The 27782-nt window shown below is 59.9% G+C and overlaps 10 protein-coding genes across 10 annotated transcripts; 7 read left to right on the top strand and 3 right to left on the bottom strand.

Annotated features, from left to right (window-relative positions):
- Positions 1-3097: 3097 nt before the first annotated feature.
- HRG_11010 (uncharacterized protein) lies at positions 3098-3448 on the top strand (the record flags this gene model as incomplete). The annotated part of the gene is made up of 2 exons (XM_044869480.1): positions 3098-3263; positions 3327-3448. The coding sequence occupies 2 exons, from the start codon at positions 3098-3100 to the stop codon at positions 3446-3448; spliced, it is 288 nt and encodes a 95-aa protein (XP_044715431.1).
- An 839-nt stretch (positions 3449-4287) lies between these two features.
- On the bottom strand, positions 4288-4984 carry HRG_11009 (RPEL repeat domain-containing protein; the record flags this gene model as incomplete). Its single annotated transcript, XM_044869479.1, has 3 exons — positions 4288-4455; positions 4568-4623; positions 4849-4984. 3 exons carry the CDS (start codon positions 4982-4984, stop codon positions 4288-4290), a joined length of 360 nt encoding a protein of 119 aa, XP_044715430.1.
- A 1605-nt stretch (positions 4985-6589) lies between these two features.
- HRG_11008 (myosin head (motor domain) domain-containing protein) lies at positions 6590-10376 on the top strand (the record flags this gene model as incomplete). The annotated part of the gene is made up of 5 exons (XM_044869478.1): positions 6590-6592; positions 6658-9628; positions 9686-9811; positions 9857-9979; positions 10042-10376. The coding sequence occupies 5 exons, from the start codon at positions 6590-6592 to the stop codon at positions 10374-10376; spliced, it is 3558 nt and encodes a 1185-aa protein (XP_044715429.1).
- Positions 10377-10748: 372 nt separating this feature from the next.
- Positions 10749-12053, bottom strand: HRG_11007 (DHHC palmitoyltransferase domain-containing protein; the record flags this gene model as incomplete). Its single annotated transcript, XM_044869477.1, has 1 exon — positions 10749-12053. The coding sequence occupies one exon, from the start codon at positions 12051-12053 to the stop codon at positions 10749-10751; it is 1305 nt and encodes a 434-aa protein (XP_044715428.1).
- A 378-nt stretch (positions 12054-12431) lies between these two features.
- HRG_11006 (capsular associated protein) lies at positions 12432-14642 on the top strand (the record flags this gene model as incomplete). Its single annotated transcript, XM_044869476.1, has 7 exons — positions 12432-12466; positions 12522-12577; positions 12639-12943; positions 13003-14286; positions 14341-14389; positions 14458-14530; positions 14591-14642. 7 exons carry the CDS (start codon positions 12432-12434, stop codon positions 14640-14642), a joined length of 1854 nt encoding a protein of 617 aa, XP_044715427.1.
- A 355-nt stretch (positions 14643-14997) lies between these two features.
- Positions 14998-15534, top strand: HRG_11005 (glycosyl transferase family 90 domain-containing protein; the record flags this gene model as incomplete). Its single annotated transcript, XM_044869475.1, has 2 exons — positions 14998-15240; positions 15304-15534. 2 exons carry the CDS (start codon positions 14998-15000, stop codon positions 15532-15534), a joined length of 474 nt encoding a protein of 157 aa, XP_044715426.1.
- Positions 15535-17647: 2113 nt separating this feature from the next.
- HRG_11004 (uncharacterized protein) lies at positions 17648-19567 on the top strand (the record flags this gene model as incomplete). The annotated part of the gene is made up of 3 exons (XM_044869474.1): positions 17648-18163; positions 18249-18901; positions 18976-19567. 3 exons carry the CDS (start codon positions 17648-17650, stop codon positions 19565-19567), a joined length of 1761 nt encoding a protein of 586 aa, XP_044715425.1.
- Positions 19568-20293: 726 nt separating this feature from the next.
- HRG_11003 (Breast cancer suppressor protein BRCT) lies at positions 20294-23978 on the top strand (the record flags this gene model as incomplete). Its single annotated transcript, XM_044869473.1, has 4 exons — positions 20294-20521; positions 20582-22361; positions 22416-23337; positions 23399-23978. The coding sequence occupies 4 exons, from the start codon at positions 20294-20296 to the stop codon at positions 23976-23978; spliced, it is 3510 nt and encodes a 1169-aa protein (XP_044715424.1).
- A 623-nt stretch (positions 23979-24601) lies between these two features.
- Positions 24602-25009, bottom strand: HRG_11002 (uncharacterized protein; the record flags this gene model as incomplete). Its single annotated transcript, XM_044869472.1, has 1 exon — positions 24602-25009. One exon carries the CDS (start codon positions 25007-25009, stop codon positions 24602-24604), a length of 408 nt encoding a protein of 135 aa, XP_044715423.1.
- A 691-nt stretch (positions 25010-25700) lies between these two features.
- On the top strand, positions 25701-27305 carry HRG_11001 (class-II DAHP synthetase family domain-containing protein; the record flags this gene model as incomplete). The annotated part of the gene is made up of 3 exons (XM_044869471.1): positions 25701-26224; positions 26291-26587; positions 26678-27305. 3 exons carry the CDS (start codon positions 25701-25703, stop codon positions 27303-27305), a joined length of 1449 nt encoding a protein of 482 aa, XP_044715422.1.
- Between the last annotated feature and the right edge of the window lie 477 nt (positions 27306-27782).

The raw sequence follows: 27782 nt of genomic DNA, 5'->3' as shown, positions 1-27782 counted from the left end.
TCTGCCTGTTAATCGCTAGGGTTTAGCACTAATATTCCACCATTTCGATAGGTACTAAAATACTTATTCGAACAACGGCTTGAATCATCCACGCTCAAGTCTGGAGACAAGAGCGCGGATGGTGCATGCGACACGCTGGCGTGGTGGCACGTGGGCTCATGCTGCATACAGGGACTCGTGGAGGAGCATTAAGTGGTGGTGGTCTGCGCCCGGGGATCGATTAATTGCATTGCCGTCTTCTCCTCCATCCATCTCCTGACAGTGGTTGGATGCCCAACGTCACACCTCTGTAGCTCCATTCACCGAACCGACGGAGATGGAGCCATGCCCATTGCAAGCCACAAGTCGGTTATCAGGATAGGCCTCGGGTTGAGACGCCCAAGCTTCGGACGAGTTCCTCTCCTTTGCCGCCGAGCCGGCCATTCGCCCACGGGCGGTGGCTGAGCATGGCTTGGCTGGCAGTCTGAATGGGCAACTGGGCAACTGGGCAACTGGGCAACTGGGCGACAAAGTAATGACGTCAGGCTCTTTATACCTATCATCCAGGCGTGCTTGCGCACACCACCATTTGGCTTCCAGCATCGCCTGTCCGGCCGGAGCTTCATCATTACCCCACCAAAATACACAGCGTCCCGACAACTCACCTCTTCACCATCAGGCTGTGCTAGACCGCAACAGCCGTGGTGCCCGGCCAGCAGAGGTGCGTGGGCGTGGGCGTGGGCGTGGGCGTGGGCGGTCGATTCGAGAGCCGTGGGGCGTAGCAGCTGGCTGTACGGCTTCACCGACTCGAGGCTACCCGTAGGCCTTCATCATGGCCACCATCTCCCAGCACCTCGCTGCATCATCAGCCCATTCGTCGCCGTCAAGGACGATGAAAGGGGGCGAGGGCCGACGAGGAGCTAGAGAGAGTGGGCTTTTGCCGTCTTCGACTGCCACGGCGGCTGTGCTTCGTCAGGCAAATTTAGGCAGCCAAGCTCTCCCATGCAGATACACCTGGCTGTTGGCCAAGACTGTATGACGGCGATGCTGTCTCGCGAGTCCGAGGCCCGTGTACAGGCGGCACGTAGATGCTCTTTCACCCCTTTGTTTTCTTTTTCCGAAGGCGCACACAACCTCGTATCCTCCTCCGTGGACTCAGCCAACCCACGGTACGTGGAGTGAGAGGCCGCTCCGGAGGCCTCGGAGAAAAGAAGATGGTGGAAGAAGCTCCCCTCCCTCCCGATGGATGAGGCTTCAGCTTCCCATCAGCCGCCAAGCACCAGTGGAGCGAGACAGATGCCCAAAAAAGGCGCATGCAGCCGTCCCACCGCATTCTGACGCAAGGTACCGACCGGGCCAGGCACGTCATGTACAGTACATGCATGGTGGCCGTGATGCTCCCCTCGCTGCCCTTTGCGATTTCCAAGGGGCGGATTGGCCGGCCGACAGATCACGACGGATGGATGAAGGCTGCAGCTGACGGCCAAATGTGGAAGAGGGGGCCATGGGCCAGCCAATAGGCCACTGGCGCCGCTTGCCAACGCCGCTGTGTTTCCAGCCTTATTTACAAACTACAGCATGTATACGCACAGCATCGCCGGTACATTTACCTTGTGCCTCGCAGTTGGAAGTCAAGCCGGCACGTACAGAGTACCCGGGCATTGCTCCAAGTTGCCGGTGCCCAACCAATGGCGGTGCAAGTTGCCATGCCCTCCCAAGGCGACGGGGACCGATTACCGTACTGTACCTGCTGCCTCGCCGAGTGCTGAGGGCGGGCGAGCACAGCAGATGATAGTTAGATGGCAAGGACCTGGACGCGAGGCTGTGCCCGTCTGCCTGCCTACCTACCTAAGGTACCTTACTAGCAGTACCTACCTACCTTACCTACCTAGGTACCTACCTACCTTACCTACCTACCTTACCTACCTTCTACCCACCTTGGTATCTATTCACGTGTCTCACGTGCGTTACTCACCAAGGACGATATTAGGCACCTTGACTACATCCAGCAACGACGTCCATTCATTCTCACTCACCCTCTCTCGCGCGCCCGCCACGCCCCTGATTCGACTCTGCTATTCGCCCGCCCCTCTCCGCCCCCCTCCGCCCCCCTCCCCCTGGCAGGCAGCGACGACGCATCTTCGTGGCCCACGCTGACGACGTCTGTCCTATCCGGCCATCGAGGACCTGCGTCACGTTCATGCCAGGCACGGCCATATCCTCGTCGTCTGCCCGCCGGCCCGCCATGCCCCATCCGGAATGCCTGAGTGAAGACGTGCCTTGCCTTGCCTCGCACTCGTATCTAGGCATCTGAAGGACTTGGCTTGCCTTGGACGGCAGCACTCTGTACCTACCCAGCAGGCAGAGGAGCATGGATATCGGCCCTGCCTCGAAGCCACCACCCCGTCCATGTCCCGGGGCGTGTCAGTGTCGAGCCCAGGCTTTGCCACACCCGCCCTGGTCTGCCCTGTCTTTGTTCGCAAAGTCACGTCGGTCTTCTGTGCTTCCTCGCCTCAGAAATCCCAACGTGGACCGTCACCGACAACCCAAGAAAGCCTCGGCGCCCAACCAGGCCCTTGCGCCCCGTTTCACCCCCTTTATCCCCTTGCCGGACCTGGGGCCCAGCCGGCTCCATCATGGCTTGACTGCCGTACATCGGGGCGTGCGCCTTTTGACTCACTCCGGGCTTTGTATGTCGTGATGCCCCCCCCCCCGGTAGTCGTTGCGTCAACGCATGGCTTCACGCACTCCATGTCCATCTTGCCTGCCTTGACCCGTTTACTTTACCAAATGTTCTTGCACCTCTTCATGCTCACGCCCTGCTCCGTAGGTACGGTACGTACTGGCGCGGCCTGGCAGCTTCGAGCACTCCCGTCCCTGGTATAAATACCGACTCCCTCTCCCTCCCTCTCCCTCTCTCTCTCTGCCTGTTCATACCTGCTTTGCTCTACTACAGACAGACGCAATCACTACGGCTACTTACTACATACCGGTCCTATCTCGCTTCAGATACAGGCCCATACAATCTCACCTCTGGCTCATCGCTTCCCCTTTACGCAAGCCTCTACAGCCCGCTACAGCCCACCTCAGCTCAACCCGCAAGCAACCAGCCGCTACAATGCCCGGCCCATACGACGCCCAGGTCCATCAGGCCCCCAGGGAGGCCTCGGTTGGGAGCTCCTACGGAACCTACTCACGAAGCAGCGCATCGTATGCGCCTTCGTCAGCGGCCTCGTCTGTTCCTCGCTCCGCGTCGTCCGGAATCCGACGTGTGTACGGTGCCAGTAAGAAGCCCTGCATGGATGTTCCGTCATGTCCCCACTCTCTAACCCGGATTCTTAACACAGCTGAGCACACGGCTCAAGTCGCCCGGTCGTCGAATGGCACCACGGTCATCAACCACAACAGGACCGGTTATCAGTCGGGCTCCCCGACCCCCGGCTACAGTGGTGCCTATGCTGCGAAATAACAGGTACGCGGCGCCGTCTCGCGCGCAGTGATATGTGAGCCGCGAGCACGGCGTCGGCGCCTGACTTATAACATGGGGCGGCGTTGTTGATCCGACTAGACCTTGGCGAAAAGGGCATACATAGAAAACCTATACTAGAGGGTCTCACGGCCTTTGGATACTACAAGGCGATATGGCGCGGGCGGGAAATGCAATGAATGACTTGTACTTTTTTTTATTCGGGAGCTGGTGAAATCGATGGACGAGCTCTGGTCGTCTCCATTTATAGCGAAGAAATGCATCAAAAACCACATTCGGCCTCCGACTTGACTCCTCAGCACGTCACGATTCATCCCAGACGAATGGCCGGCAAATCGGTGCCCTGCATGCATGATGCCGCTGCAGGAACTAGAAGCAGACCATTCCCACCTCTACCAGTGGCGTCTTTGGCAAGTTGGTGCCCAAGCAACTTACCACGGGTACAATGGGTTGTACCTCGGCACCTGGCGCGGTGGGGATCTGCAAACTTGACGTGTACCGCGTGGCCTGGTCGCAGGAGTTGCTTTCTCGTCGACGTCGACACGTTGAAAGGAAGCTTTACCGTCAAACAAGTGCGCAAACCAAAGGGACGCGGTTCTGTACGTGGCCATTGTTCCGTTTGTATGAACGACGTGAAACCCCCGCAAAGACTCATCACAATCGAGCCACGAGTTGCCCACTACCGAGAAAGACGAGCAGAGAATTCATCAACCGTAGCACCAGGCCCAGGCCGGGGATATTCTTGCCCCACGCCCCGGCCGTCCCTCGATGCAATGCAGTGAACCGCACTAGGCTGCCGCTGCGCACTCGTGGGGGGCCCGTCAAGCACCGCCCTCGCGCTTGGCGTACTCTTCCTCAATAGCCTCCTCGTACTTTTCCTCGGCCGTGCGGGGGTCGTTACGCAGGACGCCTTCCTTGACAAGCTTCTCCGGGTCTGGCCGATGGGAAATCTTGTCGTTGAGCTTATCTTCGAGCATGTTCCGTTGGAGCTGTCGAGGCCAAGGCGGTATGCCGGCCGTGCGTCAGCGCCACCCGTTCGCCTCGCCGGACAAGGGGCAGGGGAGGGAAGGGGAGGGGGTAGAGGATTGGACTCTTGTTTACCTCCCTCTGATGAGCCTGGATACTCGGGGCGGCCGAGGATTCAGGCAGAATGTTTTCTGGGGTGGCCAAAGCCAGCAATGTCAGCCGCCGCAAGACTTGGTGACGAGGCAAACAGGGGCAGATTCCGACCCGGGGCCGGGGCATGGCAGGACCGGGAACATGGGGCGACGGGGTGGCAAAAGAGGCGATGGAGATGGGCGACGACAAAGTGAGGCGGGATGGGGCGAACGGATGGCCGATGGATAAAGCAAAACCTGGGGCTAACGCAAGGCACGACGTACTGTCTACCAGCTCAGAGCGGTTCGGGCGGTGCATCAAGTGGTTTTCGAGCGAGTTCTTCCTGCCATGGTCGGGGCGGATGGGCGAGATGGGCGTCTCGTCGACGGCGGGGGGGTGCGTCTCGGTCGACTCGGTCATGGGGGGCGGTGGTGCAGCGAGATGTGAGGCTGCCGATGATGATGGCGATGATGATGGCGATGATGTGGGTGTTTTAAGTGGGCGCGAGTACCAGGAGGGGTCGTCGGCGACGTCACTCGCACAGTAATCGATGGAAAGCTAGACTGACTAGTGGTACAGCAGGGCTTGATTGATGGAGGAGGGTTCACGCCGGTTGGGAGTCAGGAGGATGATGGAGAAAGGTATCAAAGCGGGACGCTGGCTTGGCTGGATAGGGGGGAGGGAGAGTCGTGCTTTGTTATAGCTGTGGCAGGTGCCAACTTATTATACCTGTATGTAAGGCAGAGCGCAGCAGGGGCAAGGTATCGCGCATGCTCCCTGACCGCCTACTTATGTCGTCAGGTTGATATTGTCCATCCATGGACGATGATGGCCTTCATTCCAGCATGAACCGTACTGGTACCCTGCATGCAAGCCTGTCCCGTTGGCTTGCCGCAGGTGGTCGCCGGGCGGCGGCCCTGTGGTGCGTCTCGTTGCCGCGGCATGACTGGCGTATAAGAGGCAAGACTTGTTGGAGATGGTTGTTGCATTACCCCGCAACCAGAGGCGGCATGCATGCCATGGGCTCTGCTTTGAGAACCCCGCAGATGGCGCGTTGCCAGGTGTGACAGACGAGGTGACAGCTGAGGTGAACCTACTACGTACCTACCTAGGTAAGATACTTAACCTTACCTCCTTAGGTGCTACAGTAGGTGAAGTACAGTACAGTAGACAAGTCTGCGAGGTGCGGGAGAGAGCGCTCGTTTGGCCGTCCGATGATGGGCTTTGATTTGCACTGTAACTATACTGTACCTATTTCATATAGGTAAGGTAGGTACCTGCGGATACTACCTACTACCTGGTACGTAGTCTATGGCAACTGGTAGCTCAGCTAATTACATGAGCTCATCCTCTCGTTTTATTTTCTCTCCTCGCCATTGGTGCGCCCCATTTCCTTGATTCAAGGATCATCCCCAATTTCTTATCCTCTACCGTACAGTACTAGTAGAATAAGGGTCAAGACGCCGCTGGGAAGCACGATGACGACAACCCCCTCGAGCCACTCACGCACGGGCTGGGTCAAAATATCCGAAGACCTAAGCCATCGCCGTAGCACACAACAAGGCACCTTGCCAACCGGAGAGCTGGCTGGCGAGAAAACCAGACCGATGCATGTCCGCCCTGTTACTGGTTTCATTAGCTCCGTACGCAGTTCGGAATGCATGTGGAGGGAGGCGTGGCGACTCGTCAGCTTGCGTCCCACTGATTCGTGTGCTGCGAGGGCTGTGCAAGCCGGCAAATTGTCGGCGTTTCGTCGCCGTCAGGCACCGCCAAACCACCATTCGTGCATCGCGATGAGCGTGCCATCAATCGCCCCCAGATCCAACCACCTTCTCAACGCCCCGATTCTCGCATCCTAAACGCAGCTCTTCTCTCTTCGCCAGCTTATTTCCTCTCGACGCCTGCCTCCGCCTCCGCCTCCGCCTCCCGCCTAGTCGACTGCCCGTTTCTCCTTTCTGATGCCCGAGTAAATCGACACCCGTCTGCGGCGAATCCTCCATCCCACCGCTCTCTCGCCCGCCCGCCATGGTACGAAGCAATCGAGACGCTGCTGCCGGCTCCCTTCCGGCCGAACAAATGCTCACATCTCTCAGGGTATATCACGGCGTCCCAAGAACAAAGCTGCCCAGCATGCCCAATCGGGAGCATCGGGCGTCCAGGGCGGCGGCAGTGCGAAGCCCAAAAAGGCCACCTTTGAGGTGGCCAAGAAGAAGGAAATTGGCGTTTCCGACTTGACCCTCCTCAGCAAGGTCTCCAACGAAGCCATCAACGACAACCTCAAGAAGCGCTTCGAAGGCGCCGAAATCTACACGTACATCGGCCATGTCCTGGTATCCGTCAACCCCTTCCGCGACCTGGGCATCTACACCGACCACGTCCTCGACAGCTACAAGGGAAAGAACCGTCTCGAGATGCCCCCTCACGTCTTTGCCATCGCCGAGTCCGCCTACTACAACATGAAGGCTTACAAGGACAACCAGTGCGTCATCATATCGGGCGAGTCTGGCGCCGGCAAGACTGAGGCTGCCAAGCGCATCATGCAATACATTGCCAGTGTCTCTGGCGAGCAGTCGGGTGACATCAAGAAAATCAAGGAAATGGTGCTGGCCACAAACCCCTTGCTCGAGTCGTTCGGCAACGCAAAGACGCTGCGGAACAATAACTCGTCGCGGTTCGGAAAGTACCTCCAGATCCACTTCAACTCGGCAGGCGAACCGGTCGGGGCCGACATCACAAACTATCTGCTCGAGAAGACGCGCGTCGTCGGCCAAATAACCAACGAGAGGAACTTCCACATCTTCTACCAGTTCACCAAGGGGGCTTCGCGGCAGTACCAGGAGCGTTTTGGCATCCAACGTCCCGAGACCTACGTCTATACCAGCCGCTCCAAATGCTTCGACGTCGACGGCATCGACGATGTAGCCGACTTCCAGGACACCCTCAACGCCATGAGCGTTATTGGTCTGAGCCAGTCCGAGCAGGACGACATCTTTCGCATGCTCGCTACTATCCTGTGGATCGGCAACATCCAATTCCAGGAAGACGACAATGGCTACGCCGCTGTCGCTGACCAGTCGGTGGTGGATTTTGCCGCATACCTCCTCGAAGTGACGCCCGAACAGCTAATCCACGCCATCACGATCCGCATCCTGACCCCTCGCAGCGGCGAAGTAATCGAGTCCCCTGCTAACCCCGCCCAGGCCTCTGCCTCGCGCGATGCCCTGGCCAAGGCCATCTACAACAATCTTTTTGACTGGATCGTGGAGCGCATAAACAAGTCTCTCAAGTCTCGACAGGCGACGGCCAATTCGGTCGGGATACTGGACATATACGGCTTCGAAATCTTCGAGAAGAACAGCTTCGAGCAGCTGTGCATCAACTACGTCAACGAAAAGTTGCAGCAAATCTTCATCCAGCTTACCCTCAAGACAGAACAGGAGGAATATGCCAGGGAGAAAATCCAGTGGACTCCCATCAAGTACTTCGACAACAAGGTCGTGTGCGACCTCATTGAGCAAATCAGGCCCCCCGGCGTCTTTTCGGCCATGAAGGATGCCACCAAGACGGCACATGCTGATCCCGCCGCATGCGACCGGACCTTTATGCAGAGCATTAATGGCATGTCTCACGCTCACCTGACCCCCCGTCAGGGCAACTTCATCATCAAGCACTACGCTGGAGAAGTTTCCTACACCGTCGAGGGAATTACCGACAAGAACAAGGACCAGCTCCTCAAAGGGCTTCTCAATCTTTTCCAGCACAGCGGAGTCCAATTTGTACATACAATCTTCCCTCACCAGGTCGACCAGGACAACCGTAAACAGCCGCCCTCGGCCGGAGATCGGATCCGCGCTTCGGCCAACGCCCTGGTGGAGACGCTCATGAAGTGCCAGCCATCATACATCCGGACCATCAAGCCTAATGAGAACAAGTCGCCCACTGAATACAACAGCCCCAACGTGCTTCACCAAATCAAGTACCTGGGTCTCCAAGAAAACGTCCGGATTCGACGAGCCGGGTTCGCCTACCGGCAAGCCTTTGACAAGTTTGTCGACCGCTTCTTTCTTCTGTCGCCCGCCACGTCGTATGCAGGCGAGTACACCTGGCAAGGTTCGTACGAGGATGCCGTCAGGCAGATCCTCAAAGATACGAGCATCCCCAAAGAAGAGTGGCAGCTTGGCGTTACAAAGGCTTTCGTCAAGGCACCCGAGACCCTGTTTGCCCTGGAGCACATGAGAGACCGATACTGGCACAACATGGCAACCCGCATCCAAAGAATGTGGCGAGCCTATCTCGCGTATCGAGCAGAGTCCGCGACACGGATACAGCGTATGTGGAGGAAGAAGCGAACCGGGGCCGAGTTCCTGCAGCTTCGTGACAAGGGCCACCGGATCCTCCAGGGACGCAAGGAAAGGAGGCGCATGAGTCTGTTGGGCTCTCGCAGGTTCCTCGGCGACTACCTGGGCGCCAACGCCACCACTGGCCACGGCGCGCAGATTCGCAACGCTGCGGGCATAGGATCCAACGAGCGGGCCATCTTCTCTTGCCGTGGCGAGATGCTCGAGGCCAAGTTCGGCCGGTCCAGCAAGCCGAGTCCCCGCACCATCATCATCACCAGCAGCAAATTTTACATCATCGCCCAGCTGCTTGTCAACGGCCAGCCGCAGATCTCCGTCGAGAGGGCCGTTCCCCTTGGCTCCATCAAATTCATCGGGACTTCTACGTGCCAGGATGACTGGTTCTCGCTCGGAGTCGGATCGGCACAGGAGCCCGATCCCCTACTGAGCTGCGTCTTCAAGACTGAAATGTTCACCCAGATGCAGCGTGTGATGCCCGGCGGATTCAACCTCAAGGTTGGCGACGTGATTGAGTACGCCAAGAAGCCGAATAAGATGCAGCAGGTCAAAGTCTTGAAAGACTCGCAGCAGCGAGCCGACTTTTACAAGAGCGGCGCTGTCCACACCCACCAAGGAGAACCCCCCAACTCGGGATCGAGGCCAATGCCAAAAACCAAGCCAGTACCCCCGAGGCCGATTACACGGGGCAAACTCATCAAGCCGGGCGGTCCGGGCGGCCGACCATCCAGGATCACGGGGAACCGAACAGCGCAGCCGAGGCCAGGAGCTGGCGCAGCCCGAGCCGTGCCTCAGCCCCCCGCCGTGCTCAGCGCCGCAGCGGGTGCCCCTGCCGCAGCGAGCGCCGCCGCAGCTCAGCGACCCCTTGCAAACCACACGAGAAACCAGAACAGTACGGGCGGGGGGGGAGCTCGTGCCCCTCCTCCGCCCCCACCAGCTCCGCCTTCTACCCCGGCAAAGGTCACGGCCAAGGTGCTCTATGATTTTGCCGGCCAAAGGGAGAACGAGCTGTCCATCCGTGCGGGGGAGATACTTGAAATTGTGCAAAAAGAAAACAACGGTATGCCCCCCACCCTTGCTGGTCGGCAAGTTGAATTTTGGCCAAACTAACTCGCCTCGCAGGATGGTGGCTGGCGAAAAACGCTCAAAAACAGGCCTGGGTTCCAGCGGCGTACGTGGAGGAACAGGCAGCAGCTCCGGTCCCCGCTCCTCGACCACCCCCGCCTCCGCCGTCGGCCAAGGCAAAGCCGCCGGCCCCGCCTGCGAAGCGACCGGCGGCCGGACGCAAGCCGGTCGACTTGGGACAGCGAGACTCGGGCATGAGCCTGAACGGCGCCAGCGGCTCCGAGGGTAGCCGCAGCACAACGCCAACGCCCAGTCTGGCTGGCAGTTTAGCAGACGCTCTCCTGGCACGTAAAAATGCCATGCAAAAGGGTCGGGAGGATGATGACTGGTAAGAGTCGGCGATTCAAGTTACGCTTTCACGACCTGGGCGATGGGGTTGCAAGCCTTGCGGAGCCTTTTTTTTCTTTCTCTCGTTGCAATGCGGAGGAGTGCTCGTTCTTGTTGTGACTACATGAGAAGTCGACGAGTAGCTCGCCATTCGACTACAATCGGAGTCCTCGGAGGGGGAAGCAGTGTCTGGTTAACTGGCAAGCAGGGTGTAGTGGACTATTAGACGTGTGTTTCTTGAATGAGCCTTCAACGTCAAGATCGAATACTTAAACTCCACGCTTGCCTTGATGTTTTGGCCGATGCAGCATCTCACGACGTAAATTTGCACCGTAGGCCTTTCCTGCGCCGGCATCGACGCACCGATTCGGTTCGGGCTAGGCTGCGTCGTCCCGTGAAACGACCCTTCTCCGGCGCAGCAGTTCTCCGAGAGGCATGTCCTCGTCGTGCAGATCTTCAGCCTCGGCGTCTTCGGCTTCCTCGTCGACGCCGTAGTCTTGCAGCCGCTCGCCGTCCGAGTTCATCCACCCCGGCGCTCCGCCCGAATCTCGGCCCCGTGCGTCGTTCGAGTCGTTCACATCATCTACAAAGTCGTAGTCGTCCACCTCTTCCAGCTCCGCGAGGAGCGACTTCCTCCTCCTCGCGTCCTCTTCCTGGCGTTGCTTGAACGCTCGTTTCTGCTCCTCTAGACTCAGGTCCTCGTAAGGTAATCTGGCCCGATCGTGCCCGTGTGACGCCGGCCACGGTCGAGCGGCTCGCCGAATCTTCTCTGGGTCAAGGGGCGGCCACATGCCTTCTTTGCGGTTGAAACCATTCTCCTCCCAGTTCCAGCCAACACCCCGCCCATCAGTACCGACGTGGGGGTTACCAGCAAAGGGGAAGAACCAGAGCAGGGGGTTGGAAGTCCCCATGGCCTGGGACATGTTGGCAAATAAGCCAATGTCGTACGGAAACTCGATCCTTTCGAATCGAACCTTTTCACCGTCAGGCTGGGTTATGTCCCACCAGTCTCGCCCGTCTCGATCGACGACTGCCTCGTGGCGCTCCAGCTCCCAGCCTTCAATCATGGTGCAATTAAACAGCCAGGCCCTCAGGGTAGTGACCAGCATGACGCCAAGAGCGAGCGTCGTGAAGAGGCATATGAGCGATGTCAATGCCAACGCAATGAGCGCCTGCAGACTGGGTCCGAGATAGGCGGGTAGATGCCGAGCCTCCCAGAGTGCGTAGAAGCGCTGCCAGAGAAGTCTTCCCAATGCCCAGAGCGACAGGTTGGAGTATACGAGGAATCGCAGGAAGTGCGGAAACGTCGTCATGGACACGCAGTTGCGAGTCCACGGACAGTGGTGATCCATCTTGGGGATGCATTGCCCACAGTGGCGGCAGTGATGGGCCCTCGGGGGCTTCGGGGCCTCGCACTTTCTGCACCAGCGGCTGTCGGATTCGATGACCTTGCCGGGGAAGACATATCGACCCGGATCGATGGTGACTGACCTAAAGTAGGCGAGCCACAGGCACAGCAGCAGGGCGTTGAAGACGACGGATTCGGTCCGCGAGGGCGGGCCGGGGTCGAGGGTCGAGCGGTGGAAGATATACTGGGAGAAGTAGCTCAGGAAGGCAATCAGCAGGCATACGGTGGGGACGGCGAGGTTCTGGATGAGCGGCACGTCGTTGAATCCGGCCATGGCGATGGTCGCCGGGGGGCACGACGAGAGATGCAGTGATGTTTGGCCGCCGGTCAATCAATTAAACGCGGCGGGCCGAGACGCGAAGATGACGTGACGCGCAGGCACGTGGAGTGCGTCGGTACTTAGCACCAGGGCAAGGGGCCTGATGATGTAATCACCTGACGTCGAGGCTGCCAAAAGCGCGAAAGCCACCCCCTGACGCGTCTTCCAGCATGTCAAACTGGAAACTCCCGTCAGCTCCCCATTTCTGCATGTCACCGCGATGCCCGGTCCGCCTCGGATGCAACCTTTACGACCTGGAATCGGAATTGGGATGCATCCTGCGAATCCCGGCTTCGATGATAGCGAGAGCCGACTGGACTAGACGCCTAAGCCATGGCCCGTTCTATGGTGGTGCAAGTCCTGGCCTTGTGGCACGAAGCCCCCCTTTCTCATCTCCACTCTGTTGTACTGACATCTGTTTAGCTGCCTTTTGTCCCTCAATTTTATATCTCAATCTCTCAAGCGCCACTCTCTGACTGGTAAGAGTTTCTGGCGCCTGGTGACTCCCCCCTGCCCGTAAGACACTGACCAGCCCGGCAGAGCAGCCACGATTCTCGTCCTTCGTGGTGCTACTGCTGTCTGGAGGGTGGTGCTACGCCGCTAGTCATCACTCCAAATGGATCGCCTTTGGAGACGGGCGGTCCTCTGCCAAGCGGCATCAAGTCCGGGATGGACACTCAGCGGGCTGCCCTTCAGATGAGGCCGTGCTGAACGGTTCCAGCAGCCATCTACCCGGGCACCCAAGGCGCTATTCTCTGCCGGCTCTCATACTCTTTATTGTACTGCGGCTGGAGATTTTCCACCGTGTCAACTACCAGCCGCGGTGTGCTAGTCCCGGGATTGAGGTAGGCGCTTCCAAGGTCCGTTTCGAGCTCTGCGCGCATGTTTGACACGCTGGCGACAGTCCTTTCTCTGCGTAATTCTCATTTGCTATGAAGTCTTGTCGAATCGACGGCGATGGGGCGTTCCGCCGTCCGAGTACGTGGATGACCCCTGGCGCAGTGTCTTTGACGATCTGCACGATTGGTTTACTGGGCCTCGGGTGACCATGGTCTTGGTGCTCTCGAGCGCCTTCGTTTTCGCTACTGGCGCCTATCTCGCTGCCAGCCAGATAACGGAATCAACCTTTACTTGCTTTTCTCCAGTCGACAGTCGACCTCTGACGCTTTTCCTCCAAATGGTTGGCCTTGCTCTCGATACTGCCATCATCATTCTCCTCTGGCGAATTCTTGCGTGGGCGAGGACTGTGAGGCTGCGGCTGCGGGTTTTGGCCAGCGTCTTCGCCTCTTCCTCGCTCGTCTTCGGGGGCCTGTGGCTCGGCAGCGTCATCTTCGGGGGGTTTCGCAGGTTCAACGTCGCCTTTGGCTCGCTACACGGACTTGACTTCTTGATGGACAGCGCTGCTCTCGCCACGTTTATGTCGTCAGCGACATTTTGGATGTGCGAAACATCCCCAATCACCCCAATAAGCGTCCTCACGTTCCTCGCTGGCACGTGGTGTTCCAGCCTCAACGTGCTTAGAATGGGTGACTGGATGCACCTATCGCGGGTAGACGCTTTGCTGCCCGTCTGGTTCTTGGCGTTTGGGGCTGTTTTGTTTACTTTTTCTCATGACATCCGATCCGTCATCTTCGTCCCGCGCCTCCTGTTGACCTTTTTGTTCATGGCGCTTCTCTGCGTGGCAACCATTTTCACCTTCACCACGCAGATGCCGACTTTTGACGACCGTCACCCGATCTCTGAGCTCATGTATCAGGCCCAAACAAAGCACAGTCGCTGGCTGCTTGAGGCGGGAACAAGCCAGAGCCTTCCGGTGGCAGTCGACGTATACCAAAAACGCCACGCCGACAGAGCGCCCCCTCCCAACTTTGACGAGTGGTACCGATATGCCTCTGAATCTCTCATCGTCGACGATTTCGAGCAAATGGACCGGGATATCGCCCCGTTTTGGGATCTTGCGCCCGCAGAACTCCGAAGCAGAGCGGATGCCATGGCGGCTGATACTGGCGTAGCTGTCATCAAGGTGCAAAACGGCGAGGTTGCAAAGAGGGATTCGGGCGAGGATGCTGAGAACGCGGATCTCGAAGAGCTGGAGGAGATGATCAAGCTATTCTCCAGACATCTTCCCGACATGGTCTTGCCCATCAATCTCGGCCCAGCGCCACGTATCCTCCCGTCGTGGGATGATGTTGAGTTGCAGGGCCGAGCTGACTTGAGCACCTTGACCAATACTTTCTCAAAGAGATGGCCAGAAGCATCGAATTCGAGCCTGGGTTCTCTGGAGACGAGAAGTGGGCAGGATAGTCCCAAGTCCGTGGATGAGTTACCGACAAGAGCAAGTGACTTGCGCCAGATGCAGGTGGAAGCATGCCCGCCTACATCCCGCGCAAGAACGAGCCCGGATTGGAACATTGGCCAATTCTGCTCCGAGTGTGTGGATGGGCACTCATGGGGCCTGGGAGTGCTCATGACCGACTTTTCCCGCTCGCTAGACGTCTGTGGCCAGCCAGATTTGAAGCACCTACACGGGTTTTTCCTGACTGATCGTCGATCAACGCCAGTCAGGAAACTCGCTCCCTTGTTCAGCGCATCAAAGACAAACGATTTTAGCGATATTCTCATTCCGCTGCCAAGATCTAGGCTGGAGAAGCCCGATATGCCATGGCAATTTTCGCGAAGATATGACAACCTATTTTGGAGAGGCTCGGTCGGAAACAACGAAATCAACGGACAAGCGCTGCGCGGAAGCCACAAGTTCAGGCTGTTGCATCTTCTGAATCGCCCTGACGAGCACGATGAGGTACCCATGGTGCTTCCCACGCCGGGGGAAGATGGCCACTATAGAATTGAAAGGGTCCCGGCAGCAGAAGCCAATCGAGCGCTGCCTCTGTCCATCGGAATGATTGACTACTCGGCATGCTTGGGGACCAATTGCGAGCTCATCAAGCATGCCTTTGGCACGGAAGCAGATACGGAAGAGGCCCTGGAATATCGCCATGTGCTGCTGACGGACGAGGACGACGGGCCGCCGAGCGAGATGCTGCGCACGATCCGATCGGGTAGTGTCCCGTTCATCTCGACGATATTCCGGACGTGGTACACGGAGAGGCTCGTTCCTTGGCTTCATTTCGTGCCCGTCGATGTGCGGTACCAATCCTTGCATTCGACCTTTGCGTACTTTACCGGCACGGAGAACCGACCGAAGCTGAATGGCAGGGATACGGCACTGCGGGGCCGTCCAAAAGACGCCACGTGGATCAGCCGCCGAGGGCAGAAGTGGGCAAAGCAGGTTCTTAGGAAGAAGGACATGGAGATTTATCTCTTCCGACTGCTACTAGAGTGGGGGAGGCTAATTGACGACCGGAGAGACGAGATTGGATATCGTCGGAGCCAGGACGGAGGGTTTCAAAACGACGAATGGACTCGCCGACAATAGACATGCATGTTCAGCGACAATGGATGCGACCAGGTCCTTGTACGCACGATGGAGCAGTCCGAGGGCAAGACGCGGAGACTTTGGAGACTGGCCCCGTGACGTGAAGCAGTATCTTGAACACGGAGTAGATTGTACAGCTGAAAAGAATACGGCAGGCAATAGCTCTTCCCGTCTCGGCTCCTACGAGACTAGCCGGAGGCGAGGATAAGGTGTGGCGATGACGGGGAAGGTTGTGCCACGCTGCGGCGGAGAGGCCTCGATCGGGGCAGAAGCTCGGTGAGGGCTGGGATGGTTTGTGGAGGTGCGCGTGTCGCGAGCCTAGCATGGAGTGAAGACTGGGTTCTCGTATTGGAGTAGCTTGGGTGTGATTGAGTGTATATAGGCCATGGAAGATGACAAGGTATAGACTCTAGAGGAGGGCGAGTGGGCGTCTCGTGACGCCAAGTGCCCAATACAAGACAAAGACTAACCAGACTCATGGTCCAACTAGCGGGCCCTGCCGAGAGCGAGGGGGGGATGATGTGGCTGGTCTGACTTGCATGGAGTTGAGCGAGACATGAAGCAGGGGTCTGCTTGCGCCGCGAAAGGCCGTGTACCATACAGTAAATGCGTGAGGCCGGCTGGGAGGTATTTGATGAGCCGCGCCGGGCTATGCGGCTGCTCTGGAAAATGAGCAAGGAGTGTTGAAGAGGGAATAGATTTCGCATACATGTACGAATAGGGCAAGATGGCTGGGTGGTACAGCAGGAGGTGGCCTGGGTAGGTTCCGATACGGGCGGGCATCGACTCAAGCTTGTGCTTGGCGACTCGACGTCGTCTCCATCAACTCGCGGCGCGTCGTGGATGCAGTGGACAGTAGGCGTACAGGGTGTGCGTTGCCGGCTTCGGCCCTGAGCCATGTGTCGTCGAGGTCGCGAAGTTTTGCGATGCTTGAGGGTTGACATCATTGTACATGAGATGATTGCGATTGCATGTCTCGGCTACCTTTACCGCGGCCTGCTGGGTGTAATTACAGCGCTGTATGTTTTTAGCGTGGCCGAGGTCCCTGTAGATTGCTGTCTGGTGGTGGGCTTTGGCGTACTGTAGTTGGAGTGCTCTTGCCCCGTGCCCTGCTCCGGGAGTACCTGCAAGTGGTTGGTACCCGGTGAGTTACAGTGGCTTCAAAGGCCTGGCTGCCGTGTCACGCCAACGGCCAGGGCATCGATTCCGGAGCACTGTTTTTAGACGTGTTGGCGAGCCGGGCGCTCCATGGGCCCCCCCCGTTTCTCGCGGGGGCGCAACTCATGGGGTTGTCCACCCTCCTCACCTTCCTCACCCTCCTCACCCCCTCGGCACACTCTTCACTCACTTTCTGCACTTGTGTTCATCCTCGTCGGCCTCTTGGATGAAATAAACCCCCTTTCGTCGAGACACGGCATGGTTGACCAGGTTCTGAGGTCCTACCCGGTACCTTGGACGGGCAATTGAATGCTTACCCCTCCCCACTCCCTCGGCTACTGGCTGTACAGGTACGTACTTGCACACCTTGGCTGCCTGCCCCTCGCCTGTCGCACGCGCGCGCTTGGAGGGGTTCGTTTTCTTCACCTGCCTTTGCCTCCGTACCGGGCGCTCCTTTCAGCTTCCCGCCCGTTCCCTTTCCCCTCGGGCGCGCCAAAGAATCCCCATCGTCACCGAACCTCGACGTCGCCTCGCCTCGCATCTGGCCTTGCCCCGACTGTGGCCCTCGGCATCTTCATCTGCATCTGCATCTGCATCCTCTCACGCCATCGCGAAACCCAATTCGGCCCTGTGGCACACACGACCTTTCGGCCTTCTTGGCCGCGCTTCAGCCCTCACTCGCTCTCCATCTACCCACATCCTTGCCTTGCTGCCGCCACGCTCGGCTGCCCTCGCCCTCGCCCAGCCCTACAGGCGGCCTTCCGCTCTGGGACCGCTGCGGCTGGCAACCCGCCCTGCCTCTCCTCCCGGTCTCTGTCTCTTGCCACTCTGCCGATGATGCGCTTCTGACTCTCCGACGCCTCGCTCTCACGCACGCTCTCTCTTCTCCCCATCCTTCCTCCTCGCTCCCATATATCGTCCCCTCCCGCATAGACACACTCTTGCAGCTGCCGCCATGGACCCCGTCCACAATTTGACCAATGCCGCCGCCTCCGACCCAGCTCCGGCCCGCCATCAGGCTCCAGCGTCGATAGACGTCCCGGCAGCGGTCCGCGCCGCCCAAGCCCCTCCCGGCCTGCCGTCGGCCTTCTCCCCGGCCCTGTCTCCCGGCTCGCTGCCCAGGCCAGACGAAATGCCGCCCCGGCCCCCGCTGTACTCTCCTGCTTCGTCCGTTGCTCATCTCCCTCACCCGGGCTCTCCCCCGCCTCGCAAGGACACTACCTCGTCCATCTCGACCCAGGCCACGACGGCCACTCTGGCCTCGACCGAGACCAGCAACTCATCGTACAGTGCCGACACCTCCCCCAGCCTGCACCAGTCCATTTTCTCCATCACGGATGGGTCCGACGTCTCTAACACCCGCCGCACCAGTAGGAGACGTACCGGGCCCCTATCCCAGCAGTCCAGAGAGCGCGCTGCTCTCATACGGAAGCTGGGCGCATGCACCGACTGTCGCCGCAGGAGAGTTGCCGTACGTCGGCCCGAGTTTCTCTGCCTCTCTCGGCCTATTCATCCTCCTCCATGTGAGAGGCACTGACGAGATCGCTGCCCTCTAGTGCCACCCGAGCCACCACAACCTGACGTGGGAGGACCTGGTCAACAAGTTTCACAGGTCCCACAGCCCCGGCATCCAGGACATTGCCCCCTCCCTCGCCGCCGCCGGCCGAGCCTTGAGCCCGGCCGCCTCTCTCAACGCTGCTCCGCCGGCCTTTACCCACGATCCCCAGGACATGGACGTCGACATGGCCGCACACGCCCCTCACCAGCCAGGCAGGCCCCCCCTCAGCGAGGCTCGTATCCGCACCCCCCTTCCGTCCGGGCCGCGACTCGAGAAATCGCTGTCTCTGCCCGGCATCGAGAGCCTCAAGAATGAGCTGCAGAGCAACGTCCCGAGAACCCTGTCAACCCCGAACCGCGGTCGATACAGCGCCGTCCAGGCTCTCTTGCTCTTCTGGCATGACGACGACGACGTGGCTCTTGTGCGCGGCGCAGTCGAGGAACTGGCCGATGTCCTCGAAAAATACTACCACTATACGTTTCACATCCAGACCATTCCCTCCTCCTCGGACGGCTCCAAGAGCTCCTGGAGATGGCTGTCGCGCCAGCTCAACGAGTTTGCCGAAGACCGTGACCAGCGCGACGTTTTGAAGATTGTCTACTATGCCGGGCACACCTACCTTGATGGGAACCGGGAGATGGTATTGGCCAGGTAGATGAGCCCACCAGCCCCTGTTCTGGGCGACGACTGCGGCGAACCGTGACGTGCTGACGAGGGCGCGCTAGCTCGAAAGACGGCAGCAAAGCATCCATCATCAGGTGGAACGGCATTCAGCAGATCCTCGAGGAAGCCTGCTCCGACACCCTCATCCTCATGGACGCGGCCTACTACCCTTCCTCGAGGATGGTTCGACAGAAGGGCGTCCTGGAGCTCATTGCCGCCTCCGTGTCCGAGGAACACGCCACGGCTCTCGACCGATGCGCTTTCACGCGGGCCTTGGCAGAGCACTTGCGCACTCGGGCGACGCGCTCGAACCCCCTCTCGGCCGTCGAGCTTCACTCGGTCCTCCTCGCAACCTATCCCAAGCTGATACACGACAAGAACCCCGAAAAGGAGACCATCACGAGCTTCCCCGCTCCGCTGCACGCCATGATGTCGGGAAACTCGAGGCTCCCGTCCATATTCCTCTGCCCCATGTATCAGCATAGCCCTCTGCGGAACAACTTTTCGTACGAAAACAGCCCCCAACTGCATCTTTCCATCAAGCTGCACGACGACAATGTCGACATTGACAGCTGGAACGAGTGGCTGCGCCTGATGCCCGAAGGCATCAAGGACATCAAGGTGGACGGTCCGTTTCGAACATCTTTCAGGTAGCCTTCGACGGCGCGGCCCCGACGTACATACGGCCCCGGTGTACGACAGATGGTTGTTCGATTCTCTGTTTGATATTTGTGACGCTTTTACGACTTTGGGGGGTTGGGGCAGGCTCTATCTGCATCTTGGTAGTCTGCGGCCCCTGTGGCGATGAGAACATGAATGAATGCACGTGAAACAAGAAGTACAGAGAAACGGCCTTGATGAGAGGCTGAAGGGATTGTTCGGAGGGCACTTAGAGGCAGGGCATGGAAGCCTGTTCCCATGGTGGAAGCTCGCACGTGCAACGGAGTGGGGAGCTGCCCTGCTCCGCAGATCCTCAGCCGGGGTTGGAATTCTGTATATAGCTGCCTGTCAACCGCCGACGACGAGCTGCAATCCATCTGTTGTAAGCTCGACTCTGCGTTGATCGAGGAGGGAAACGGACGAACGGTGTGGGGGAACTGACGTATGTACATGTACGGAGTACAGGGTGGGCACCTGTCAACACAACTCATCGCAGACCCACCCTTGGTTGCCGAGCAACACGCCCTAAACACGCTTCGCGGGTAAATACACAACAAAATACCCCATACCCCGGCTCAGCATTCACCGCATTCAACACGTAAAAACACCGCATTTCTTGTCTTTACTCGTCCATCTTCTCTTCTTCCCTTTTCTCCCCCCCCCTACATACTAACCAACCCCCATTCACAGCAAACACACACATACGCGGCCGCATTCACCATGGAGTCGCCTCCGAAGCGAATCACCCGTGCACGGGCGGCTGCAAAAGCCGGCGAAGCAACGACCAAACAGCCAACCAAGATTGTCACGTCGGCCGCCAAGGCAAGGACGGCAGGAATGGCGACGGCGGGCACCAAGAGCACAGCCGCCAAGCGAAAGACGAGAGCGGATGAGAACGAAAACGAGGACAGCAGCCAGCAACGCGCAACGGCCACGAGAGCCCTCAGGGCACGGCCGAGAAGGGGCGTCGAAGCCCAAGAGGAGACCCCGGCGCCCGCTCCGGCCAAGGCCACGCGGGCCCGAGGAGCACTAGCGAGGAAGACGGCTGATGAAGCGCCCAGAAGAGAGGAGGCGGAGCAACCAGAAGCCGCTGGGCCAGCAAGGGCTCGTGGCCGACCCAGGAAGACGCCTGCACCCGAAACAAAAGAGCCGGCCGCGGACGCGGCCAAGAAGACGGCCCGAGGCCGGCCGGCGGCCGTTGCAAGGACAAACGGCGGAACAGCAGCCAAGCCGGCGGCAGCAAAAAAGACGGTCAAGTTCCAGGAACCTGACAAGGAAAACGTGGGCCCCAAACCGAAGCCCAAGGAACCAGTCGCGACGGGCCTCCGCGGTCGACCCGCCCGCCGCGGAGGGGCCGCGATGACGGCAGCTCGTTCTAGCACGAGAGCAGCCGCATCGACGACGACTGGTGACGACGGCCAAAAGAAACCACTGAGCCCCAAGAAGGTGACTCAAATGCCCATCACGCGCGACGGCGATAGCTCCGAGGACGAGCTCGCCGCGGAAAAGACCAAGACGCCTGTCAAGGCCATGATGGTGAGCCCCATCAAGCCGCCGGCGGGCGTCATTGTCAGCACCAGAAAACGCGAGTCCGCTCAGGCCAAGTCGGAGTCAATTGAGGCCAAGACAGCGCCGTCGCAGGATGCCGTCGCCGCCGCCGCTTCTTCCTCGCTGGGGTCACCACCCAGGCGGCTACCCTCGTCGCCGGTCAAGGATTCGTTGAAATCTCCGGCGAAGCGTATGGGCCTGGCACCAGTACCGGGATCCGCGGTCAAGACCTCAGACCACCACATCGAGCTCCCGGGTCAGGCGCCTGGGCTGAGAACGCCCCTTCTCCAGTCTGCTGCCAAGCGACTGCAGTCTCCCATCAAGGGCCTCAACTTGCCATCGACCGCTGCCAGCGGCAAACCTCTTCATTCTCAATCGGCCTTTAGAAATTCCCTGTTCCAGTCACCGGCAAAACGAGCCATGCCAGGCTGGAGGCCCTTGACCGAACCACGGCCTCGCGGTGCTTCTTGCCTGGGCGAGTCGCCTGAAATGCAACCGCTGGTCATGGCCACGCCCTCCCGCCCAGCGGGGACCCGCCCATCGCAGAAGCTCATGGCGGAGAATTGTGTCACTGAAGACGTGGACAATGGGAACTTGTACAGCGATTCGACTGAGAAACCGCCTTTCTCCGGCCGTCTCTCTTCTGTTTTGCCTCGCCACATCGATCCTGCCCTGCGCGAGGAGGCGGAAGCGATCGTCGAGGAGGAGGAGGAGGAGGAGCCGGAGGAAGAGGTAATCCAGCTCGTGCACGAAGCGGCGGAAATTGCCGATCCGACAGAGCCGGCGAATCGGACTGAAGAAGCGGCATTCCTCTTCCCTGAGCCGTCGGGCGTGGAGTCAGTCTACGCCCCGGAAGATGACGACGTTGACCCCATGGCTCTGGACGAGATTGTTGCCGAGATGGAAGAATCGGCAGAGCTACTACCACAAGCCGAGGAGGCCCCAACACAGGGAAACCCCATGTTCCAGCTTCGGGAAAAGGACATGGATCCCTGCCACGATCTCCAGTCGGAGTCCGAGGACGAGGACGAGCCATCCGCTCGTGTCGAATATATGGCCCCGACGCCTGCTCGGCCCACGCAGACGCCCAAAGGAAACCTCTGGAGGCCAAACGACTCTCGCAGATCGACCATTGGGCTGACTTCTCTGGCCGAGCAGTTCGGCTCCTGGTCGACGGTCAGCCCCGTCAAGCCCATCGCTGGCGGAGCGGTTGAGGCCCTCGAGACCCCGAATGAGACGGGCGAGACCGTCAATGAGCCACAGGCGGCTTCGGGGGAACAACTTGCATTCGAAGACTCGCCTTTCAAGGGCAGCTTCTTTGACGACGAGATGCTGGTCCACACTGACAATGTCTTGGACGTCGAGGACATCATCGAGGGAGAGGCTGCCGGCGACGATGAAGCACTGGAGACGCCCCTGGACGAGATCATGATTACCGAAGAGGATGTTGCTCTGGCCCAAGAGGCCAACGACATGTCAGCCATGGAGCCGGAACAGATCGATGCCGTCGTCAACGGTCAGTCGTTTGACGACAGCCTGTCCGAGGCCAGCCAAGAATACGGCGACGAGAACGAAACGCCCATGGAGCTGCCGGCCGTGCACAGCCGGACTACTGCACCCGTGACGCCCGCTCGACCCCAGAGGCCGCTCAAGACGTTTTTCACGACAACAAAGGTGCCTCTGAAGCCCGCCGACGACTCGACGCCGAGTCCGCTGAAGAAGCGCAGCTTGAGCGCCTCGCGCGTCTCTCACAGACGCCCCGGCAGCCTGTCCCGAAGCGCGACTGTCATTTCGTATTCGCCATCCAAAGATAAGAATGCTGGGAGCGCCTTGGCGGAGGAGGAGCGTATCACGCCGCCATGCGCCCCGGTCACGCCATCAAAGACGGACATGTGGTCCACCATGGGAACGCCCGCAAGGACGCCTCGCCGGGACCTGAACCCGGCCCTGCTCCGGGGCGCCGTCGTCTTTGTCGACGTGCACACGACCGAGGGCGCGGATGCGAGCGGCATCTTTGTCGAGCTGCTCGGCCAGATGGGCGCCCGCTGCGTCAAGACATGGCACTGGAACCCCACGAGCCCTACCGACGGCGAGGCGTCGTCCAACAAGGTGGGCATCACGCACGTCGTCTACAAGGACGGCGGCAAGCGCACGCTGGAAAAGGTGCGATGGGCCAACGGTCTGGTCCACTGCGTAGGCGTCAGCTGGGTTCTCGAGTAAGTGTTGACCCACGGGAGGAGGGCAAGCCAGGCATGCATAACTGACAAGGGGCTACAGTTGCGAGCGAGAGAACGAGTGGCTCGACGAAGCGCCCTTTTACATTGACACGAGCAACATGCCGCGCGGAGGCGCTCGCCGGCGTAAGAGCATGGAGCCAAAAGCCCTGGCCAACCTGAACGGCACCGTCGTCAGCAGCCCAGCCAAGGGGGCGTCGTCGCGGACGCCCAACTCGCCAGCGAACCGCCGAGACAGCACCATATGGATGCGTACTCCCTCGGACCAGGACGAGCAGGGCGACGCGGACGACGACGACCTGGAATGGTCGTGTGTCTTGTTGACCCCCGTGCCCAAGACGCCTGCCCCCGAGGCCGTGGCGCGGTACGCGGCCGAGCTGCCGGAGACGCCGTACGGCGACGACGACGAGCATGACGACGATTACGTCGACTCGTCGCCGGCAGGGCAGGCCCTCGTGACGCGGACCTGCCCGCCCAAGCGGAACCAGTATCGCGACATGGGCGAGGGCATCCTCGCCAGGGACAAGGACGAGCAGGTGCTGATGCGGCTTATGGCGGCGCGGCGCAAGAGCTTGCAGTTTGCCCCCAAGATTGGCAGCCCGCTGTCCAGGACATGGGGTTGAGGCAGCGGTGGCGGGGAGCAAATGAGGCTCGGGCAAAGGGATTTATTGACGACTGAATTCTCACGGCGTGTTTGGGCGTGTTGGAACCGGCCTTGAAGACTGGAATCCCAAGGCATCGGTTGCATTTGTTGTAGGTATGCTACAGGAGAAGCAAGAACTGATTATCCCACTCTATATGCTCGACTTGATATCGCGGAAGCCGGTGCCTCGCCCAGTGCCAGCGTGCGTGGCGCCCCAAGTCCATCAATTGCTATGGTCACACCAAGTGCAGCGAGGTTTGCACCGCAAACACAGAGCCTGTATATATTGAATCTTGCCAGGGATTGCATCGGCGGGATACCATCGTCGTGCAAGAAAATTGTGCGTCGGTGACGGGGCACCCACTCAGCAGGACGGGTCCAACCCTGACCGAAAAGTGCACCATGATACTGTTTCGTGTTATCGTCGAGGGCGGTCCATTCCATTTCGAGAGGAGAAAATGTTGGCCGAGTATAACTATTCTCGGGAGGTGCTGGCTCGTCGGCTCCGGACGTGTGTGATTCTGAAAGAGAATGCCGCGCATCGTGCTGGGCGGCCGAGTCTGTCGTCTCGCAAGGGACGTGAAGCGGCCCGGCCCTCGAGTCCTATGCGCTGATGTAGGCCCGCATGGCCTTTACGGCGTCACCGTCGTGTGCCTTGAGGAGCTCCGTCGCCTTGGGGCGGGGCAGCTCGAGCTGGTCGACGACGAGGGCAACGTCGGCAGCATCCACCTTTACGTTCTTGACGGGAGATGCGGCGGCGGCGGCCTTGGCCTTGGAGGAGGCGGCAGCGGCAGCGGAGGAGGAGGAGGAGGGCACGACGCCGCCGAGGCGCTTCATGGCCTCATCGACGGCGCGGCGGTCGACGTGCTTGCTGGCGGTGGCGGCGGCATCGTCGTGGCTGGCGTCGAGGCTGGCGAGGGCCGAGGCGGCCTTGCGGTCCTCGGCCGACTTGGCGGTCGAAGAGGCGGGGAGCTCGTCGTCGACGTCGGCGGGGGGGCGGTTGTCTGCCATGATGGCGAAGTGGTTGGTGCGGGAGCTGGCTGTGCGGGAGCTGGCTGTGTTGATTTCGCTGTCGCGGATGAAGAAGAGAAATGATGCAAGCCGAGCCTTATCAACTTATGACAAGGCGGGGTTTATGCGCCTGGCGGGGCGGCCAAGACGCCCAGCCGCTGCACCGGCTTGACTTGCCTCGCCCGTGTCCTGTATCATCTTGCACAGTAGGACTTGGGCTTGCAGGTGTTATATCTATTTGTTTTGACGGGTATCTAGACTGCGGTGAAGCTCCGATACAGACCGCTCTCACGACTTAGCTTGATCCTCGAAAATTGCCGTTACTGATTGGCCAATTCGGGCTCACCACCGAGGCTGCTCTGACTCACTTCCCTAAAGAGCTGTCAACATAATATCGGCCCACCTTTTCCCCAGAGTCAGCGTCACAATCCTCTCCTTTGTGTGTGTTTCGATCCTCTTTTGCTGAGAGCAGGAGAGAGCAGGATGCGCAATTGACCATCGGCACCTCTCTGACCATCTTGCCACGGCGGTGACTGGCTGTACATACAAACTCGGCACATCTTTTCACGCCCACCGACGACGACGACGACCACCACCACCACCATCATCAACCCCCTTTTCCGCCTCTGTCGCTGCCGGCGCTTCGCCTCTTCTCACACAGCCGAGCCCAGCCGAGCCTCCCTCGTCAGCCATGGCCCCCGATGCTCAGCCCCCGCAGCAACGGGGACAGGCAGGAGGCCCAGCGCAACAGCACCAAGACGAGCCATGGAGCCCCTCGTCGTGGCGCTCCAAGCCCATCCGGCAGGCGCCCCAGTATCCTGACGCCGACAAGCTCTCGCGCGCCGCCGGCGAGCTCGCGCGCATGCCGCCCCTCGTCCACCCCAACGAGATCCTCACCCTCAAGGCCCAGCTGCGCGACGTCGCCCACGGCAAGGCCTTTCTCCTCCAGGGCGGCGACTGCGCCGAGCTCTTCGACTACTGCGAGCAGGGCGCCATCGAGTCCAAGATCAAGCTGCTGCTGCAGATGAGCGTCGTCCTTATCTGGGGCACCAACAAGCGCGTCGTCCGCATCGGCCGCATGGCTGGCCAGTACGCCAAGCCTCGCTCCAGCCCGACCGAGGTGGTTCAGGGCAACGAGATCCCTAGCTTCCGCGGCGACATTCTCAACGGCTACCGCGTCGACGAGCGCGACATTGACCCCTCTCGTCTGCTCAAGTAAGTCGTCGTCCCGCCGCGTGAAGACCTGCAGACGGTCGATGCCAACCCAACCCAACCCCCCAGGGCCTACCACCACTCGGCCGCCACCCTCAACTACATCCGCGCCGCCATCGCCTCGGGCATCGCCGACCTCCACCGCCCTCTCGACTGGGGCCTCGGCCACGTCAAGGACCCCGTCCTCAAGCAAAAGTACTCGGCCATCGCCAACAGCATCCAGCAGACGCTCCGCTTCCTGCAGGTCATCAACGCCCGCCCCGGCGAGCTCGACACCGTCGACCTCTTCACCAGCCACGAGGGCCTTCTCCTCGAGTACGAGCAGCCCCTGACGCGTCTTCTCGAGCAGCCTCCGCCCCCCGGTGGGTTCGGCTTTGGCGGCGGCAGCGGCGGCAGTAACAGCAGCAGCACCATGTCCAGCCCCGCGCAGCTGCCGCTGCATCATGACGGGGGCAGGCCCGAGGCCGGCAAGAGCGAGTACTACGACACGTCGGCGCACTTTGTCTGGATCGGCGACCGCACGCGCCAGCTGGACCACGCCCACGTCGAGTTCTTCCGCGGCATTGCCAATCCCATCGGCATCAAGGTTGGGCCCACCACGCCGACGGCCGACCTCCTCGCCCTCCTGCGCACCCTAAACCCGAGCCGCGAGCCCGGCAAGATCACGCTCATCACGCGCTACGGCGCCGGCCGCGTCGCCGAGCTCCTCCCGCAGCACATCCGCGCCGTCGAGGACTCCGAGTACGCCCGCTGCGTCGTCTGGCAGTGCGACCCCATGCACGGCAACACCCTGTCCACCCCCGCGGGCATCAAGACGCGCCGCTTCAACGACATTTACCGTGAGCTGCAGGAGTCGCTGCGCATCCACAAGGAGCAGGGCAGCTACCTCGGCGGCGTCCACCTCGAGCTCACCGGCGACGCCGTGACCGAGTGCCTGGGCGGCAGCGAGGGGCTGGCAGAGGATGACCTGTCGACAAACTACACCTCCTTCTGCGACCCCCGCCTCAACGAGAAGCAAGCCCTCGAGCTCGCCTTTCTCATTGCCGACCACTATTCTCAGGAGCAGAAGCTGTCGTCGACGTGAGGAGGCGGCACGACGAGGGAAAGGGCTTGGGCGTCATCAAGTCACGCCGACGACTAGAGAGAATGCTGGTCCGCGTGAGGGCAAGAAAAGACGGGGGGTGAAAGGGGAAAAGGGGTCTCGGCACCGGCCCACTCCTCCTCTGCCCAGTCAGCCATCCAAGGCTCTGCCAAGTCACGCGCGGCATTCAATCGACGTTGTTGGCGACGAAGAGTAGTACACGGTGTTTTTGGTACGTGTCGCACGTGCAGATTGGAAAAATGAAAGAAATTCTCTGCATGTATAAGTCAAATACAGTAGGAACATAACGTGAAGATGCATCTCATCCGGGCCAGATTTCAGTGCCCGCGGGGCGAATATCTGAGTCGCCTTCTCTTTTTCACAGCCCCCTCTGTGATGCCCACTTACTTGCCCGCCGCCCATCGCCCACACCCATTGCTTCAATCCTGCCTCCCCTACGTATGTTCGGTGATGCGCGTC

This window comes from Hirsutella rhossiliensis, assembly GCF_020360975.1.
Source record: "Hirsutella rhossiliensis strain HR02 chromosome Unknown scaffold00018, whole genome shotgun sequence".
Lineage (NCBI taxonomy): Eukaryota > Fungi > Ascomycota > Sordariomycetes > Hypocreales > Ophiocordycipitaceae > Hirsutella > Hirsutella rhossiliensis.
This window is presented reverse-complemented; position numbering and strand designations above follow the sequence as displayed.